General features: G+C 41.1%; 1 protein-coding gene across 8 annotated transcripts in view; it reads left to right on the top strand.

Annotated features, from left to right (window-relative positions):
• Positions 1-15,337, top strand: part of GHR (growth hormone receptor) — a 272,010-nt gene that overhangs the window by 126,636 nt on the left and 130,037 nt on the right. For 7 of the 8 annotated variants that reach the window (XM_077896086.1, XM_077896083.1, XM_077896081.1 and 4 more), the window contains exon 2: positions 3,058-3,138. In XM_077896086.1, coding sequence (XP_077752212.1) covers positions 3,069-3,138 — 70 coding nt within the window. In that variant the 5' untranslated portion in view covers positions 3,058-3,068. Of the gene's footprint in view, positions 1-2,954; positions 2,974-3,057; positions 3,139-15,337 lie in introns of those variants that run through there. The other variant, XM_077896082.1, reaches the window with a different exon arrangement.

Raw genomic sequence — 15,337 nt, 5'->3', positions numbered from 1 at the left:
TATTTATTTTTAGCCTTTTCACGTATTTCTGCTGGAGGCCCCAAGCTCAGATTACATAGCCTATTCGCCTGTTAGTAAAGGATCTAAGGAGAGATGCTCACTGGTTCACATTTGCAAAGTAGATGAGGATGATGCAAGGCCATTAGCCTGGAGCCTTCCCGGTTAGGACTTTAAAACGTGGATGTGGTACTGGCACAAAAACAGACACATAGATCAGTGGAACAGAATAGAGAATCCAGAAGTGGACCCTAAACTTTATGGGCAACTAATATTCGATAAAGGAGGAAAGACTATCCATTGGAAGAAAGACAGTCTCTTCAATAAATGGTGCTGGGAAAATTGGACATCCACATGCAGAAGAATGAAACTAGACCACTCTCTTTCACCATACACAAAGATAAACTCAAAATGGATGAAAGATCTAAATGTGAGACAAGATTCCATCAAAATCCTAGAGAAGAACACAGGCAACACCCTTTTTGAACTCGGCCATAGTAACTTCTTGCAAGATACATCCACGAAGGCAAAAGAAACAAAAGCAAAAATGAACTATTGGGACTTCATCAAGATAAGAAGCTTTTGCACAGCAAAGGATACAGTCAACAAAACTCAAAGACAACCTACAGAATGGGAGAAGATATTTGCAAATGACATATCAGATAAAGGGCTAGTTTCCAAGACCTATAAAGAACTTATTAAACTCAACACCAAAGAAACAAACAATCCAATCATGAAATGGGCAAAAGACATGAACAGAAATCTCACAGAGGAAGACATAGACATGGCCAACATGCATATGAGAAAATGCTCTGCATCACTTGCCATCAGGGAAATACAAATCAAAACCACAATGAGATACCACCTCACACCAGTGAGAATGGGGAAAATTAACAAGGCAGGAAACAACAAATGTTGGAGAGGATGCGGAGAAAAGGGAACCCTCTTACACTGTTGGTGGGAATGTGAACTGGTGCAGCCACTCTGGAAAACTGTGTGGAGGTTCCTCAAAGAGTTAAAAATATACCTGCCCTACGACCCAGCAATTGCACTGTTGGGGATTTACCCCAAAGATACAAATGCAATGAAACGCCGGGACACCTGCACCCCGATGTTTATAGCAGCAATGGCCACGATAGCCAAACTGTGGAAGGAGCCTCGGTGTCCAACGAAAGATGAATGGATAAAGAAGATGTGGTTTATGTATACAATGGAATATTACTCAGCTATTAGAAATGACAAATACCCACCATTTGCTTCAACGTGGATGGAACTGGAGGGTATTATGCTGAGTGAAGTCAGTCGGAGAAGGACAAACATTATATGTTCTCATTCATTTGGGGAATATAAATAGTAGTGAAAGGGAATATAAGGGAAGGGAGAAGAAATGTGTGGGAAATATCAGAAAGGGAGACAGAACGTAAAGACTGCTAACTCTGGGAAACGAACTAGGGGTGGTGGAAGGGGAGAAGGGCGGGGGGTGGGAGTGAATGGGTGACGGGCACTGGGTGTTATTCTGTATGTTAGTAAATTGAACACCAATAAAAAATAAATTAAAAAAATAAAAAATAAAATAAAAAATAAAACGTGGATGTTACAGTAACTGCAACTCACATTTGTGTGAACTCTTGTCATTGGCCAAGTGTGTTTATGTGCGGTATCACACTCCACTCTGTCAGTGACTCCAGGAGGCAGTGTTTGAGGGGGTTCTTTATGCATTCGACATATACGTGGGTATTCAGACACAGGAAGATACTCAGTTTACGTGGAGAAGTGTATGCTGAGACTTTTTTAAGAACAGAAAATCATATGGACTGAAGAAAGACATGTGAGCCCTCCACCATCTAGAAGTCAAAGTATGAAACATCACATTTTATACCTAGTCAGAATATCACGGCCACTACCAGGGACCGCACCATTCATTCTGTTACCCATGAGAATGAACGTTCTTGTTCATCATTTCAGCCTGATTAGGGGTAACAAGAAGGGCTATTTCATTATTGTCAAGAACGTACAATAGTGAAAATGAGGCCAGAGGGAGGCCCTGGTGGAGCTGTGCCTGAGTGATGCAGAAGTAATATAGTTTTATGGAAATATTACAGCGAAGCTTTAAAGGAGTTTCCATTAGTTGTCAGCTCTCCAAAGGATAGTGCGTGGAGTTCATTTTAAGCCAGCCTAAACTTGTCTCTTCAGAGATCCTAGAAGTGTACACCTGGTTTATTGATTCCAAAGAAGCTTATTTCCTCCAGGTAAAGGTGTGTGCTGGCTGAGGCATGATCTGCTCCCCTATTCATCAAACGGAAGGGGTCTAGGTGTGGCCACACTTGGGATCCCAAATAGCTTGCAAGGCTGTGAACTGACCTTTCTTTGAGTCTGGGCTGTTCATGTTCCTGGGCCTATCAGAGACCACATTCCACCTAAAACAGAAAACCCAGGACACCAGGTATCCTAGGGTGGCCACCTAGAGAGCACAGATGTTTTGCTGTCTTTTGTGTCTCACTGTCTCCTTCCTGCTGTCTTCTAGCTAAACCTCCTCATGATAGCTCATTAGCACAGTCTTCTGAGTATTAGTTGAGTTCTTCTATTCACTGGAAACACACTGGAGAAGTTTTACTATTACAAGTGGGTTGTTGTGTTTTTCCTTTTATGGCCTGTCCAGCTCAAGGCCCTATGCATGGTGATACTGCTGACAAGTTTTTCTATTTCCAGATCGAGTTAAAGTGAAACCACACCGGCCCTAGTATTGAAGCAGTGTGTGGGGGTCCTTTGTGCTGAGGTGCTTCTAAGGCTATTGTCCAGGGTGTGAAAATCTCTAGTGTCTGTGTTATTTCCTGAAGCAAGCACCCACGAGAAGTAGAATTTATTACAAAACTACTGTTTGCCTTCATGAAAAGTACAACAATCTGAGACTCTGGGGGGATGAAAAACTTACTAGGACTTCTTTAAGAACTGACACGCATGTCAACTCATTGATGGGTTAGCCAATTTTTAAACAGTATGCAGTGATGATGGTCTGCTTTTAGTTGGCTTTATCTTATTCTCTTTTGTATGTGATTGCAGGTCCTACAGGTATGGATCTCTGGCAGCTGCTGTTGACCTTGGCAGTGGCAGGCTCAGGCAGTGCTTTTTCTGGGAGTGAAGGTGAGTTCTGCTTTCGCATTCCCACCCCCAGTATTTTGAAATAACACTGAACTTTATTTGTTAAATGTAAGTTCTTTGGATGATTTAATTAAAAGAGGTAAGTTTTAAGTAGCTGCAAATGGGAAACTTATCTTAGCTTTAAAATCATAAGCCAGGAGGAGTTTTCTGTGGATGTTTGAGGAGGAATACAGTTTTGGCATCTGGTGTTTGCATATCAAAAATAAATGCTGCAAATCATGCTGAGGGCATTTATACTGAAGGCAAGCCAGGTCTCTTGGTCCTGGGAGAGGGACTGAAATTGCACTGGAAGGTTAGTTATTAACCTACTGATCACTCTGCTCATCCGTGACTATGGATATCATCCCCGATTTCCAGAGCTCAGAATTAAGGTCTCTGAATCATATTCTCTGAGAGCAGAAATTGCAATTTTCAAATAAATTTCACCTCTCATGCTTTGGGCAATTGCCGTTTGCTTAGGTTTGAAGGAAGACACAACTGAAAATAGTTGAATAATGTACTCAGAGCTCATGAGTTCCTTGGCCATCTCTATAATTCTCCTTCCATTTTTATGCCCTCTTCACCATGGAGAAGTCTCAGTACATTCAAATGTATGTCTTGTGGCAGAAATAACTGGAACAAGAAAGAGTAATGAAAGGGATGAGAAAGAAGGCTTTTTCTGTCCAGAAAGCAAACTGTGCTTATAAAGGGGTGGGACATTTTTTTTATTTATATATTGTCTTGAGTACTTTTTTTTTTTTTTTTGCTAAGGCAACAGCATAAGAAATAAACAATCTATTTCTCCTGTGCTGTGACACTGCATTCAGTTGTTGCTTTAAGAGTTGCTGATTCCCCTACTCACTGGACAACTCATGTTGGAAAACACAGTTTAACATCAGAGGTAGTGCCTTAAGATGTCCTCCCTGACCTTTGAGCCAAAAATAAATCCATAGTAGTGAGCTGCTGAGGGCGACCAGAGTAAAAAAAAAGAGAGAGAGAGTGAGAAGCTTAAAATATGTTATTTTATCTTTTAAAGCAATTTAAAAATATTTATAGAAAAGAAGTCATAATTGTTTGAAATATTTTTGGGTCTCTCTGGTGTTACAGTGTCAACATTATGCAAGTCAAACATGGAGAGAATTGCAGGCTCCGTTTCAGCAGCTTTTCCCATGGCTGGTTTTAGATCCTGGTTCTGAGCCAAAGAATTACAGCTGAGATCCTCGGCTGTTCGAAAGTTATGGTGGTTTAATCTCTACTTTCTTCATTAAGGTGGCTTTCACTCCACTGGGCAAGGCTTGAGGAATTTAAAAAACCTGTGAAATGAAAAGTATGGCAAAGGAAATCTTTAAAGAAAATTAAAAATGTATCCCCAGCTGAAAGACGAGAGCTCAAGTTACATTTAGACCTAGAGAGTCTGCAGAGAGCATCTATTTCAGCTGTTTTGACATTTTAGCTTTGACATAAACCTTTAACTTCGTAAGGAGAGTGGAGAGAACAACACCATTAGCTGGTTTTATGTTTGCTTTTTGATCATTTTTTTGTTTGCTTGGTCTGTTTGGGGTAGTAGAGATAAGAAAATGCAGTGGCTTACAGTAAACAAATCATGTAGCCTACCAGTACTTACACACGTAATTAGCAAAAGAAAAAATTTCCTTCTCCTTTTTTTTAAGTTAGTGGGCAAACCAAAATTCTTTTGGAATATGTGGCTGCTCCAGAGTTCTACCTTAAAATGGCCTGGGATTATTAAGGATGAGCATGATGTTTCCATAAGAAGGTGTAGATGAACATGTTTGAACATGAGCACGTATGCATGTTAGCGTGTTTACCAGTTCTGGCCATTTATCTGGTGAGTCCTGCCAAAGTGATCACTTGACATAACGTAGCTTGAATCTCAGATGACATTCAGGGCCATGCGGTTCTTTTTCTGCCAGGTCCGGACTGTAGCCAATTTTTTTTTTTCTGTTCTCTCCCATTGTATAAGGCAGACTAAAAATATATAGTGTAAGGGTTTATAAAAGCAAACAAACAAAACCCTCCTGTAGTTGTACCACCCATTCATTTGAATTCAGTTTGGTCAGGGAAAGATGTGACGCTGCTGAGTAAGGGATCTGGAAAGTGTTACCTAGAGTCGAGTCTCCCAGGAGCTGGTAAAGGATGACAGATCTGCATGCCTGGGGAAAGTTGGCACTTGAAGCCTTGAGCAGGGTTTTTCTTGCTTGGGCAGATGAGCAGTTAGAAATATACTGGCCCTGAGAGGATTTTTCATTACATCTAATTGCCTTATGGGAAATGTAATGAAAACGGAACAGCAAACAGTGCACCATTGTGTTAGCTCAAGTGTTGTAATAGGTGCTCTGTCTTTGTCTTTCATCCTTAATGTTAGTCCCTGCACCTGCTCCTCAAGACCAGTGACATAGTCTCTGGGAGAACTCCTTACTCCAAAATTGAGAATGACCAGCGGTGCCTTATTTTCAGAGGGCTTCACAGGGTTAAACTGTCAACTGGTTGCATCAGACCTGCTGCTCCTGGGATGATGATATTAGTGAGATATGTGCCTAAAAATTTGATGGCTCCACTAAAAAAATAAATAAATAAATAAAATAAAATAAAATAAAATAAAATAAAATAAAATAAAATAAAAATTTGATGGCTCTAAATACTCTCCAAAGAAGTGCCTATTACAAATCAGGTCGGATCTCTGCTATTTTAGTCGGCCCACAACTAAGCATCCTCTTAGCTTGTATGCTCACCAGCCTAACATGGGAGCATACAAGTCCCTGCCCTGAAGAAGTTTAGTCAGGTTGAGACGTGAGGAACTTCTAGAAATGAGTGAGAACCTGTATACCTTTAAGGTCTCAATTGTGTAATGAATATAAATTGTCAAGATGCTCCAAAAGAAAATAGATCAAGGTGGACTGGAATAGTTCATTCAGTGTACAGATTTTCTTTTTTTTCTTAGAGCTTTCTGTTTTCAAAGATTCAGCATAGGGCTGTGAGGAATATAGTGCTTCTTCCCTCAAGGAATTTATCTTGAGCTAGGAGATCAGGAATCTGCACAAAGAATTACCATGGGAGGCAGTGTTGATTAACTATCAAAACAGTGGCCAGAAACTGGGAGGAGCAAAGTGAGGAGGGTCAGCTCTTGCTGTAGTGAATTAGAGGGAACTTCATGAAGGAGATCAGTGTTATTTCAGCAGGAGCTAGAATAACTGGATTAAGACTTAAAAAGGAAAAAAAAAAAAAAAAAACTTAAAAAGGCTGAGAAGAGCAGGAGGTGACTACAGAAAGACCTGAGTACTCGAGGAACAACACAAACAGAAGTTTGGAGGTGGAGTTAGGAGGTGTGATTAGAGAACAGTTCATTCAGTTACTGAGTTTATACTACGTACAGGTACTGTATTGGGCAAGGAGTGCTTCTGTTTTACACATTTAGTGTTTGATAGATATTTTTTGAGCACTACTTTGTAGAAGGCATAGGATTCATTTGACCAGAGTATGTCGTACCTGAACACTATATCTGTAATTATTCACTTCGGAAATAAACTTAGGTCAGTAGATTTGAGTTAAATTGTAGAAGAGCCTAGAGATGGTTAGAACTTTGTGGAAAAGACAGGTCTTGCTGGGCCTTGGAGAGTGAAGAGAGTGTTTAGAGAGGATGAGAAGAGAGAGAAGCATAGACTTATCCAGCAAGTTATAGTTCTTTTCAAAGTTGTAGGCCAAGCATAAGTGCTAATTATGGAACATTGTGTGTGTGTGTAATATTTATAGATAGCATATATAATATTGATGTGTAATGGCTATTGTGTGTGTGTGTGTGTGTGTGTGTGTGTGTGTGTGTGTGTATGGCATGGCTTGCAGGCAAAGCACATAATTAGTATTTTATCACTCCAGAGATTAAAAGGTACTACATCATTCCGTATCAGTCAAGGTAAAAATTTACACTAAGAGTAAGATGCCATGCCCTAAACGAATCAGGATCCTCAAAATAATGTTCTCTTTATACTTTTGAACATTTTTAATAAACCTATGCAAACCAATACAGCACTAATATGGGGAAAAAAGAAGACCCTGCTGTTCTCATTGCTAGCAAATAGGAAATAATGATGTAGTGGAAGGAACATTGTATTTTTTAATAAGCCCCTCCCCGTTACAGTGAGGCTCCACAGAGCCCTGAGAGGTTGCCAGATACATATCAAGCAAGTATTAGAGTCATGGTTGTAGTTGGTAAACCAGTAAATGGTGTGCCTATTAAATGTTTTCAAGAAGGAACAGTTCCCATTCACACTGAGATTAAAAAAAAAAATCACCAGCGAGCTTCAGATTGCTGCTGTCTTTACTGTTACCAAGAGCAAGAAGAAATCTTTCAGTCTGTTCTCATGCCACAGCCTGAGTGCATGTACATCAGCAACCCTGCATCACTCGGTCCTCATGGTATCACACCCGCTTCGATGCTAGAGTTCAGCAGGGCGTAGGAGGCCAACTTGACATGCCCCCGGCCTTGTCTTTTGGAGTGGGGCCAGTGGAGGATATGAGCACACATCTTTGTGGATGATGGCGTAAAACAGTCTTTCATCACATTTTTATTGAGCACTTTTATGGATTCAAGGATGAATTTTACATTTATGTTCCCACTTTTAGAGAGTCCATGGTTTGCAGAAGAGAAGACAGACAAGTACACAACATTTAATTGTGATCCCTTTAGGTTATTAAAGAGTTTTAAACAGGGTGATAATGCTGTTAGGTTTTCACTTTGGAAATCTTACTGGTCATAGGATGAAAGTGAATTTGAGAGAGATAAATGTAGCGGAAGATGATGGAAGAGGAAGGCCAGGAGAGAGATGATATAAATGCGATGATTTGGGTTAAAAAAAATTGAGGTAAAAAAAATTTTTTTAATTAAAAAAATAAAATAAATAAAAATTAAAAAATTAAAAAAATAGAGGGATCACAAAGATGTTGCAGAGACAGAACCACCAGTACTTAGAGTCCAATTACATGTGGAGTTTTGACTTCAAGAACTGTCAGAACTTTCTTACTCCATCCACTTCTAAGTTCTCATATTTGTAGTTAATGTCATCACCAGCAATGACTCACTGTTAGTGCAGTGAAGTCTCAGAACACAGTTCAGCCCATTAACGGTGCCGTGGTAGTTGCCGGGGCAGCTCTGTAGGGGAGAAGCGTACCGAGGCTAAGAGCAGCAGTGTGCCGTTTCCCAGCATGCCTTCCTGTGCCTGGCCTGGGCCCCACGGCTATCTTCCCACCTGTGCAGCATGGCTATAGTATGGTTTAGGGTCCACAGAGGAACAAAGGCCTGGCTCCCTTCCCGTGTTGTCTCTGGACATTCATGACTCTATCCTGAGACCTGGACGTATCCCCAGATAGCGTATCATCACCAGAGCATGTACTTACTTCATGGAGTGCAGCAAAATAAATGCAGGGGAAAGTTGACAGTAGCAAAGCCTTGCGCTGGGCAGATTCTGGGAGGTCGGTTAGGCTTACACATAGCTAAGTGACTCACCCCTACAAAGCAGCTGGCAATGTGAGTGATTAGGTTTGTGCCTCAGCTAATTAGTAAATAAAAGGACTGGGACCACCCAAGAATAGTCTGAACCTTGAATGTTCGATTCATGCATGCCAACGACTGACTGTACTTCACCCTAGACCCCAACTCTTTTGTCATGAGCCAGTCCTTTGGCATGAGCCAGTCCTGGTTTGCAAAATGTCTCCCTGCCACTTTGGTTCAGTAGCCTAACCTGGGGCTCCTGTTATGGAGTAGACAGGAAGGAGGTTGACATGATGGATTTGATGTGGGGCCAGAGCTCCTGTTCGTGGACACACTATGTTTTCTGACTCTGGATGGAAGCTAACCCGGGTTTGGCTGTACAGAAGTCCACACCGGCTTGGGCCAGCATAGCCAGCCTCTGCCTGCTATCATCCTCCAAGACATGGGGCCCGGCATCAAACACCCAGTGCCTTTCCCATAGAAAACCCTCTTGGGAAGAACCTGTGGCTGGTGGATTTCTCCTCACTATGAATTTAAGTCAATGAGGTATTTTCCCAGAGTTAATTCAGTTTAAACCTTAACTCTAATCTCTATACAATAAAGAGTGTTAGGCATTTCAGAGCCATCAGTGAAAGGTCTAGCCTCTGCTGTTTATACCTGTCAGCTTATCCATAGCCTGTGCTTCTAACTTGTCATCAGGTGCTGGGGAGCAGCCACGACCCTTACCTTTCACAAGCAAGCCATCACCCTTCCATTTGGGCTTTTCCAGCACTTACATGGGTGTTTAAGTCATGCTGTCAACAATGTCATTCTCAAACCCAAAGAGAAGCTTCCTCATGATCTGTAGTGAGCAGCGTAAAGGCGGTAATGATGTGTAACATAAACACACTTTGAAATCTGATGCAACTGACCCTACAAAGAGAGGATTCTTGGTGCTCTGGCTGGTGGTTAGTGCTCAGACCACAGGGCCCAGGGGCTTTGGAGCCCGTTATCAGCATCTGCTGCAAATCAGAGTTTTCTCTGGTTCATATTTCTCACATCTATTCAAATGAATCCACAGTATTTCCCCAGATACGTCTATCAGGAATCTCTGTTTCTGCTTATACAACTTACTGACCTTCAGCTTTAAGCATAACTAATTATAGTGTCTTTATTACGTTTTCTTTTTTTTTAATTTTTTAAAAGATTTTATCTATTTATTCATGAGACACACACAGAGAGAGAGAGAGAGAATGGCAGAGACACAGGCAGAGGGAGAAGCAGGCTCCATGCAGGGAGCCCGATGTGGGACTCGATCCCAGGACTCCAGGATCACGCCCTGGGCAGAAGGCAGGCACTAAACTGCTGAGCCACCCAAGGATCCCCAGTAGATCTTCATTTATTTGTGGAGTGAATGAATACATTAGAATGTAAATTCTGACCTGGGACTCCTCCAGTCATATCTCTGTGCTGTTATTAGTGCTCTGTTATCTTGTTTTAACGGAGTGGGGGCTTAATTAGGACCCCTTCCAGTGGGAGGGGTCTGGAAATAGCTGTGCAGCTATAGAAGCTAAAAATAGTGGCCTCCAAAAAGCCCCAAGCCTGTACCCTGCCCTAAGCCCTGATTTGTGGGCCTTCTCTGTGGATAGAATGATCTTGTTTTTCTGCTATATACTTCAGATGCCATCAAGGCTGGAACTCTGATCTACACACTGATCCCTTAGACCCCAGTGCCCTTCCTAAATCTTGCCAACCTTTTTCCAGGTAACTGAACTCTGTACCCCATGCACCAGCCACTGGGCTAACATACTGGATTGAAAGAACCAGTCACCCAGTATCAACCCCCTGACACCACATTTATCTATGCCCCACCTACCTGATTAAATCACCTCAAATATTGACAGACATACAGAGGTATAATGAGGCCTGCAGATCCCAAATCCAAGTTTTCTCTGCCCCTTTGGACATTGACCTTTAAATTTCGAAAACTCTGATTAGTGATTATAGGATAGCTGGATCAATTTTTCCAGTTTCTTTCCTTAAATATCAGGTCTTTCCAATTATCCGGTGAGAAACCATCTTGAAATATGAAACTCTCAAAATTAAAATTCAAAGTTATATTGCTAAAATACTTAGTTTCTTGATGTCTGAGTGTGAAAAACTTTTGCTTTCTGTATTCTCTAACCTTTAAGTAAATCCTTAAAAATTTGGAAAACGAGAAATCCTGTATAGAGCATTTGACTTCTGAATAGCCATGTGCTACATGTAAGAATGAACAGATTCACATCATCAGAGATTGAAATGGTGATGTTGGCCACTCTATATTTTGAGGAGCCTTGGCCTCCTCAAAAACAAGAGGTCATTTCTTAAGGAAAGGACCACTTTGTGGCTGCTTAACGGTTAGGATATATCCTGCCTTCTCCTCTACCCAGACATCGATCCACCCGGCTGCTTCCTTGGTTGGAGCAAGAGTCACCAGGCTTTTCTTAACAATAGCTGGTGATGGAAAAATGTGTTGTGATGAGAGTAGGAGAATAGGGAAATGGACAGGAGTCTGTCAAAGAGCCCTGCTCCACATCGGGGCAGTTTGGCCAGATCTAGCAAGGAGTAAAATGCAGTGAAGTCCCCCAGGGGCCATGCTTCAGCATCCCTGGCTGGGTTTACAAACTGTTCTATGACTGTGCCCAGCTGCCCATGTCAGCCGTGCCAGCACCATATTCTCTGGATGTTTGCTCTGAACTTCATAAGCACGGCTGACTAACTCTCCCACCCTTTGCTGCCATCATTAAGCCTGACTTCCTGGAAAGCTCTGATCGAGGAATAGAAGAGCTAGATTAATTTCTGCGCATATACCCTGGCCATATCTGTATGTGAAACTCATGTTTATTGAAATTCATGTTTATTGTAGCTGTTATGGGGATAAGAGGCAAAAGTATAGCTACTCCCTGTATAACCTGTCTTATTTCCATGGACAGGTGCTAAAAACATGGATTCCTAGGTCTAAAAAACTTAAGGAAAAAATAGAATATGAAGCACTTTCATTAACATGAGATGTATCTAAGATAGAAGTTTTCCCTGTTGAATTAGAGGGGTGATTTCTCCAACATATTGGTTGGGAGTGGGTTGCTATGAACCCAAAGTCAGAGCCTCTGATGTGAAGAGAGTCTACTGATGCCTTAAAGCAGAAGGTAGAAGACTGAAACCCCAGACTGTACTGAGACTGGCCACAGAGGGCATTTGGTAGATACCATAAGGACTACTGATGGATTGCAGCCATCAGTTGATAGAAGCCCAGTTTGATTTGTATTTGATTTGATTATGCAAGATGTCCCTCTGGTGCTCTGACTCTGCCACTGCTGTCACTCCCTTGAGGCAGCAGCAATCAGCCAGAGGCTTAGTCTGTCAGAGGGCTGAGGGAGCCTGTGGGGGAGTCCCTGAGAAGGGGAGAGGCTGGTCAGGTGGCCTTGGCTGGTACTGAACCTACTGAGGTGCCTGGGCGAAGGACCAGTTAGCAGGTCTCTGTACCAGTCATATCAGATCCTGTTTCTTTCTTCTGTCATCCTGAGGAAAAGCAGCCCAGACTAGGGATTTCAGAGTATTGATCTTGAACCTTATCAGAATTGGATTTGAAATGCAGCTCTGCCAATTTCTGAGTCGCGTGATCTTTTTTTTAAGGGTGAGTCTCCCAGAAGCCAAATGTTGAAACAGATTCAAATGAGAATGAAATTGTTAGAAAATGTCCCAGGGAGAAGCTGAAGGGGAGGGGGGAAATAAGACAGAGAATGTTTTAAAAAAAAAAAAAAGCAGCAAGGGTGCACTATCAGGTACTGTGAGGTGAGTAGTGAGGGGGGGACTGGGTACAGTCCCCTCTGGAAGTAGTGTTTCAAGTTGTCCAGAACAGCCTTCAGTTGGTGTTTGAGGGCTAATGCAGAAGGATGCTATCGGTTCTCCCAAGGGCAAAGCAGGATGGCTCCAGCAGCCTGAGGGCGGCAGGGACACAGGTGCCAGGGGTCAGATGTGAAAGCACACAGGGAATCTGCATGCACAAAAAGGGTGTGGTTAAGGGATCGACATCAGCAAAGAACTGACAACATCTGCTACGAAGGCTTTGGTAGGCTATTATACTCTCTGATGCTCAGGTTTGTCTTCTGTTAAATAGAAAAAAATAACTTGTTTAAGGTCATTATGGAAGTAGCATAAGTAAACCACTGGTTGAGATTCCGTGGGGAAAAAACACATACTCAGTAAGGTAACTATTATTGGCTCTGAATTGCGTGATTGCAAACCCTGAGACCTGAATAAACATGCAAACTAAACAGATATGTGCAGAATTGGATTTATAACAATATGTGCCAAAAGGAAGCAGTGCAGTTGCACAAGGAAATTTTTAAAGCTGAAGATAATTATAGTGGTGCCTTCAGAAAACTGTGGAAAAGAGGATGCTAATGTTTAAGGTGTTTTTAACAATAGAACTGATTTTATAGCATAAACTTTTATTAAATGAGACACTTCTATATTTATCATTTTTACAATGACTGTTCTGAGGATAAGTTTGATTAAGAAACAACAACAACAACAACCTCTATCTGCTAGTTCTTGTATTTTTAATAAAATTAAATTTGATCCAAGTCAGCAAGTGAGTCTATAGTGAGTTGAATCTGACCCTGGTAGTCGTACTGGGCAAGTCAGTTCAGTTCAGTGAGTGCTTACTGAGCATTTGCTGTGTGGCACACACTATGTCAAGAGGAGTGAGACAACATCCCCAGGTTAGTAACTAGGTGAACCAGGGATGTGAAGACACCAAATTAAAACAAATTCATTGCAATAATTACATAGAAGTATTTTAGTGGCTACTTTTTTTTTTAAAGATTCTGTTTATTTATTTGAGAGAGAGGAAGGGAGTGAGCACAAGTGAGAGGAGGAGCAGAGGGAGAAGGACAAGCAGACTCCGTGCTGATCATGGAGATGACTCGGGGCTCTACAAGGGGCTCTATCTCACGACCCTGAGATTGTGACCTTAGCTGAAATCAAGAGTCAGATGCTTAACTGACTGAGCCAACCAGGTGCCCTGAGTAGCTCTAGTGTTAAGTACCTTATACTTATTACCTTAGTTAATCTTCACAGCAATGATAAGAGGAAGTTTCATTATTACCCTTTGGGAAGAATAACTACATAACTAGTTTACAAAGCTAGTGAGGGCAAAAGTGAGAGTCCAAGCCTATGAAAGAATTATAGTTATATTATGTCCAAAAGACAGGAAGTGATTCCATGAACTACTTCAGTAAATCCTTTAGATTCAGGTTTGTTACATTTAATGTAGTACTTAGACTTTCAATGTTGGACCTCATTATTTCATATATAATATAAAATATATATTTTATATATGATGTATGTATGATAAAGGATATGTACTAATATAATGATATTAATATGTATTTGTTTATAATTTATAGAATATATGTAACATAAATTATTTCATATATAAAATATATTTATCTAAAGATTTTTTTAAAGATTTTATTTATTCATGATAAGATACAGAGAGAGAGAGAGAAAGAGGGGCAGAGACACAGGCAGAGGGAGAAACAGGCTCCACGCAGGGAGCCTGACGCGGGACTCGATCCCAGGACTACAGGATCATGCCCTGGGCCAAAGGCAGGCGCCAAACCGCTGAGCCACCCAGGGAAATATATTTATCTAAAAATTAATACATATATAACTTCTGATGAGGTATGAGTAGTTTTCTCAAAGCAAATGGGCATCTCTTCCTGAGACTAAATCAGTAGCCAAAGTTTATGAGGACAGGAACCACCTCTTCTTTGAGAAAAAAACTCCATGAAAAGTACCTCCTGGGTCACCGAACAACCCCCTCTCATGCTGTCCAGTCTTGTTATCCACACAGCTCTCCCCCCATTATTGGAGGGAGGTACAAGAACTGCTTATGAAATCAACTCTGGGTTTTCTCTTCTGTATCATTCACAGGTGTTCACGTATTCTCTATGAATGTGGAAGCTGTCAAAGTAAAGGGAGATTGTCTCTTCTCTCTGCCAACATGTGCACAGAGTTCATGCTACACAGATACACTATTATGCCATATACTTATGCCTGTTTCTAAATCTACCCTTCCTTACCCAGAATTTTACCTTTCATGGGATAAATATGCCGTATTTTGTATATAGGACTTGTGTTGGGTGAGCATTGTTCTTACGCCATTTTTCTGATGGAATTTGTCCATATGAGTCAGTGGAAGTGAAACTGAGCTTATAAGAATAGGAGCCTTCAGTTCACTGGAATTTCTTTTTGTGTTGCTTTCTTAGGAGAAAAGGACAAGGTATCAGAAAAAGAATTGTATCAAGAAACTATTTAAACCAAATTTGGGATATCTTCTTAGTGATCCCATCTAATGGTGTGATGGGGGGAAAAAACACTATTAAGTAATCAGCAACCCTGGTTATAAATCTAGTTGTATCAGTAATCAGCTCTGTGGTCCTGGGCAAAAGCTCTTAATTTCTCTAAATTCAGTTGCTTGTCTATTAATAGAACTTTCAGAGAAAAAAATCTAATCTGTCCCTTTCAACTCCAAAATTATTTATTCTATTATTCCTTAGATATGGATGTGGTACTCTGGAATGGATTCCCTCCTACCAAGCCCTATTTTCAGTCCTTTGTGATAGACCTTCTTCTTCTGGACTTCTTTTTTTTTAATAAGTGACTAGAGTG

The sequence above is a fragment of the Canis aureus genome, chromosome 4 (assembly GCF_053574225.1).
Source record: "Canis aureus isolate CA01 chromosome 4, VMU_Caureus_v.1.0, whole genome shotgun sequence".
NCBI classification, from domain to species: Eukaryota; Metazoa; Chordata; class Mammalia; order Carnivora; family Canidae; genus Canis; species Canis aureus.
Note: the sequence above shows the minus strand (reverse complement) of the source record. Positions and strands in the feature narration are given on the sequence as shown.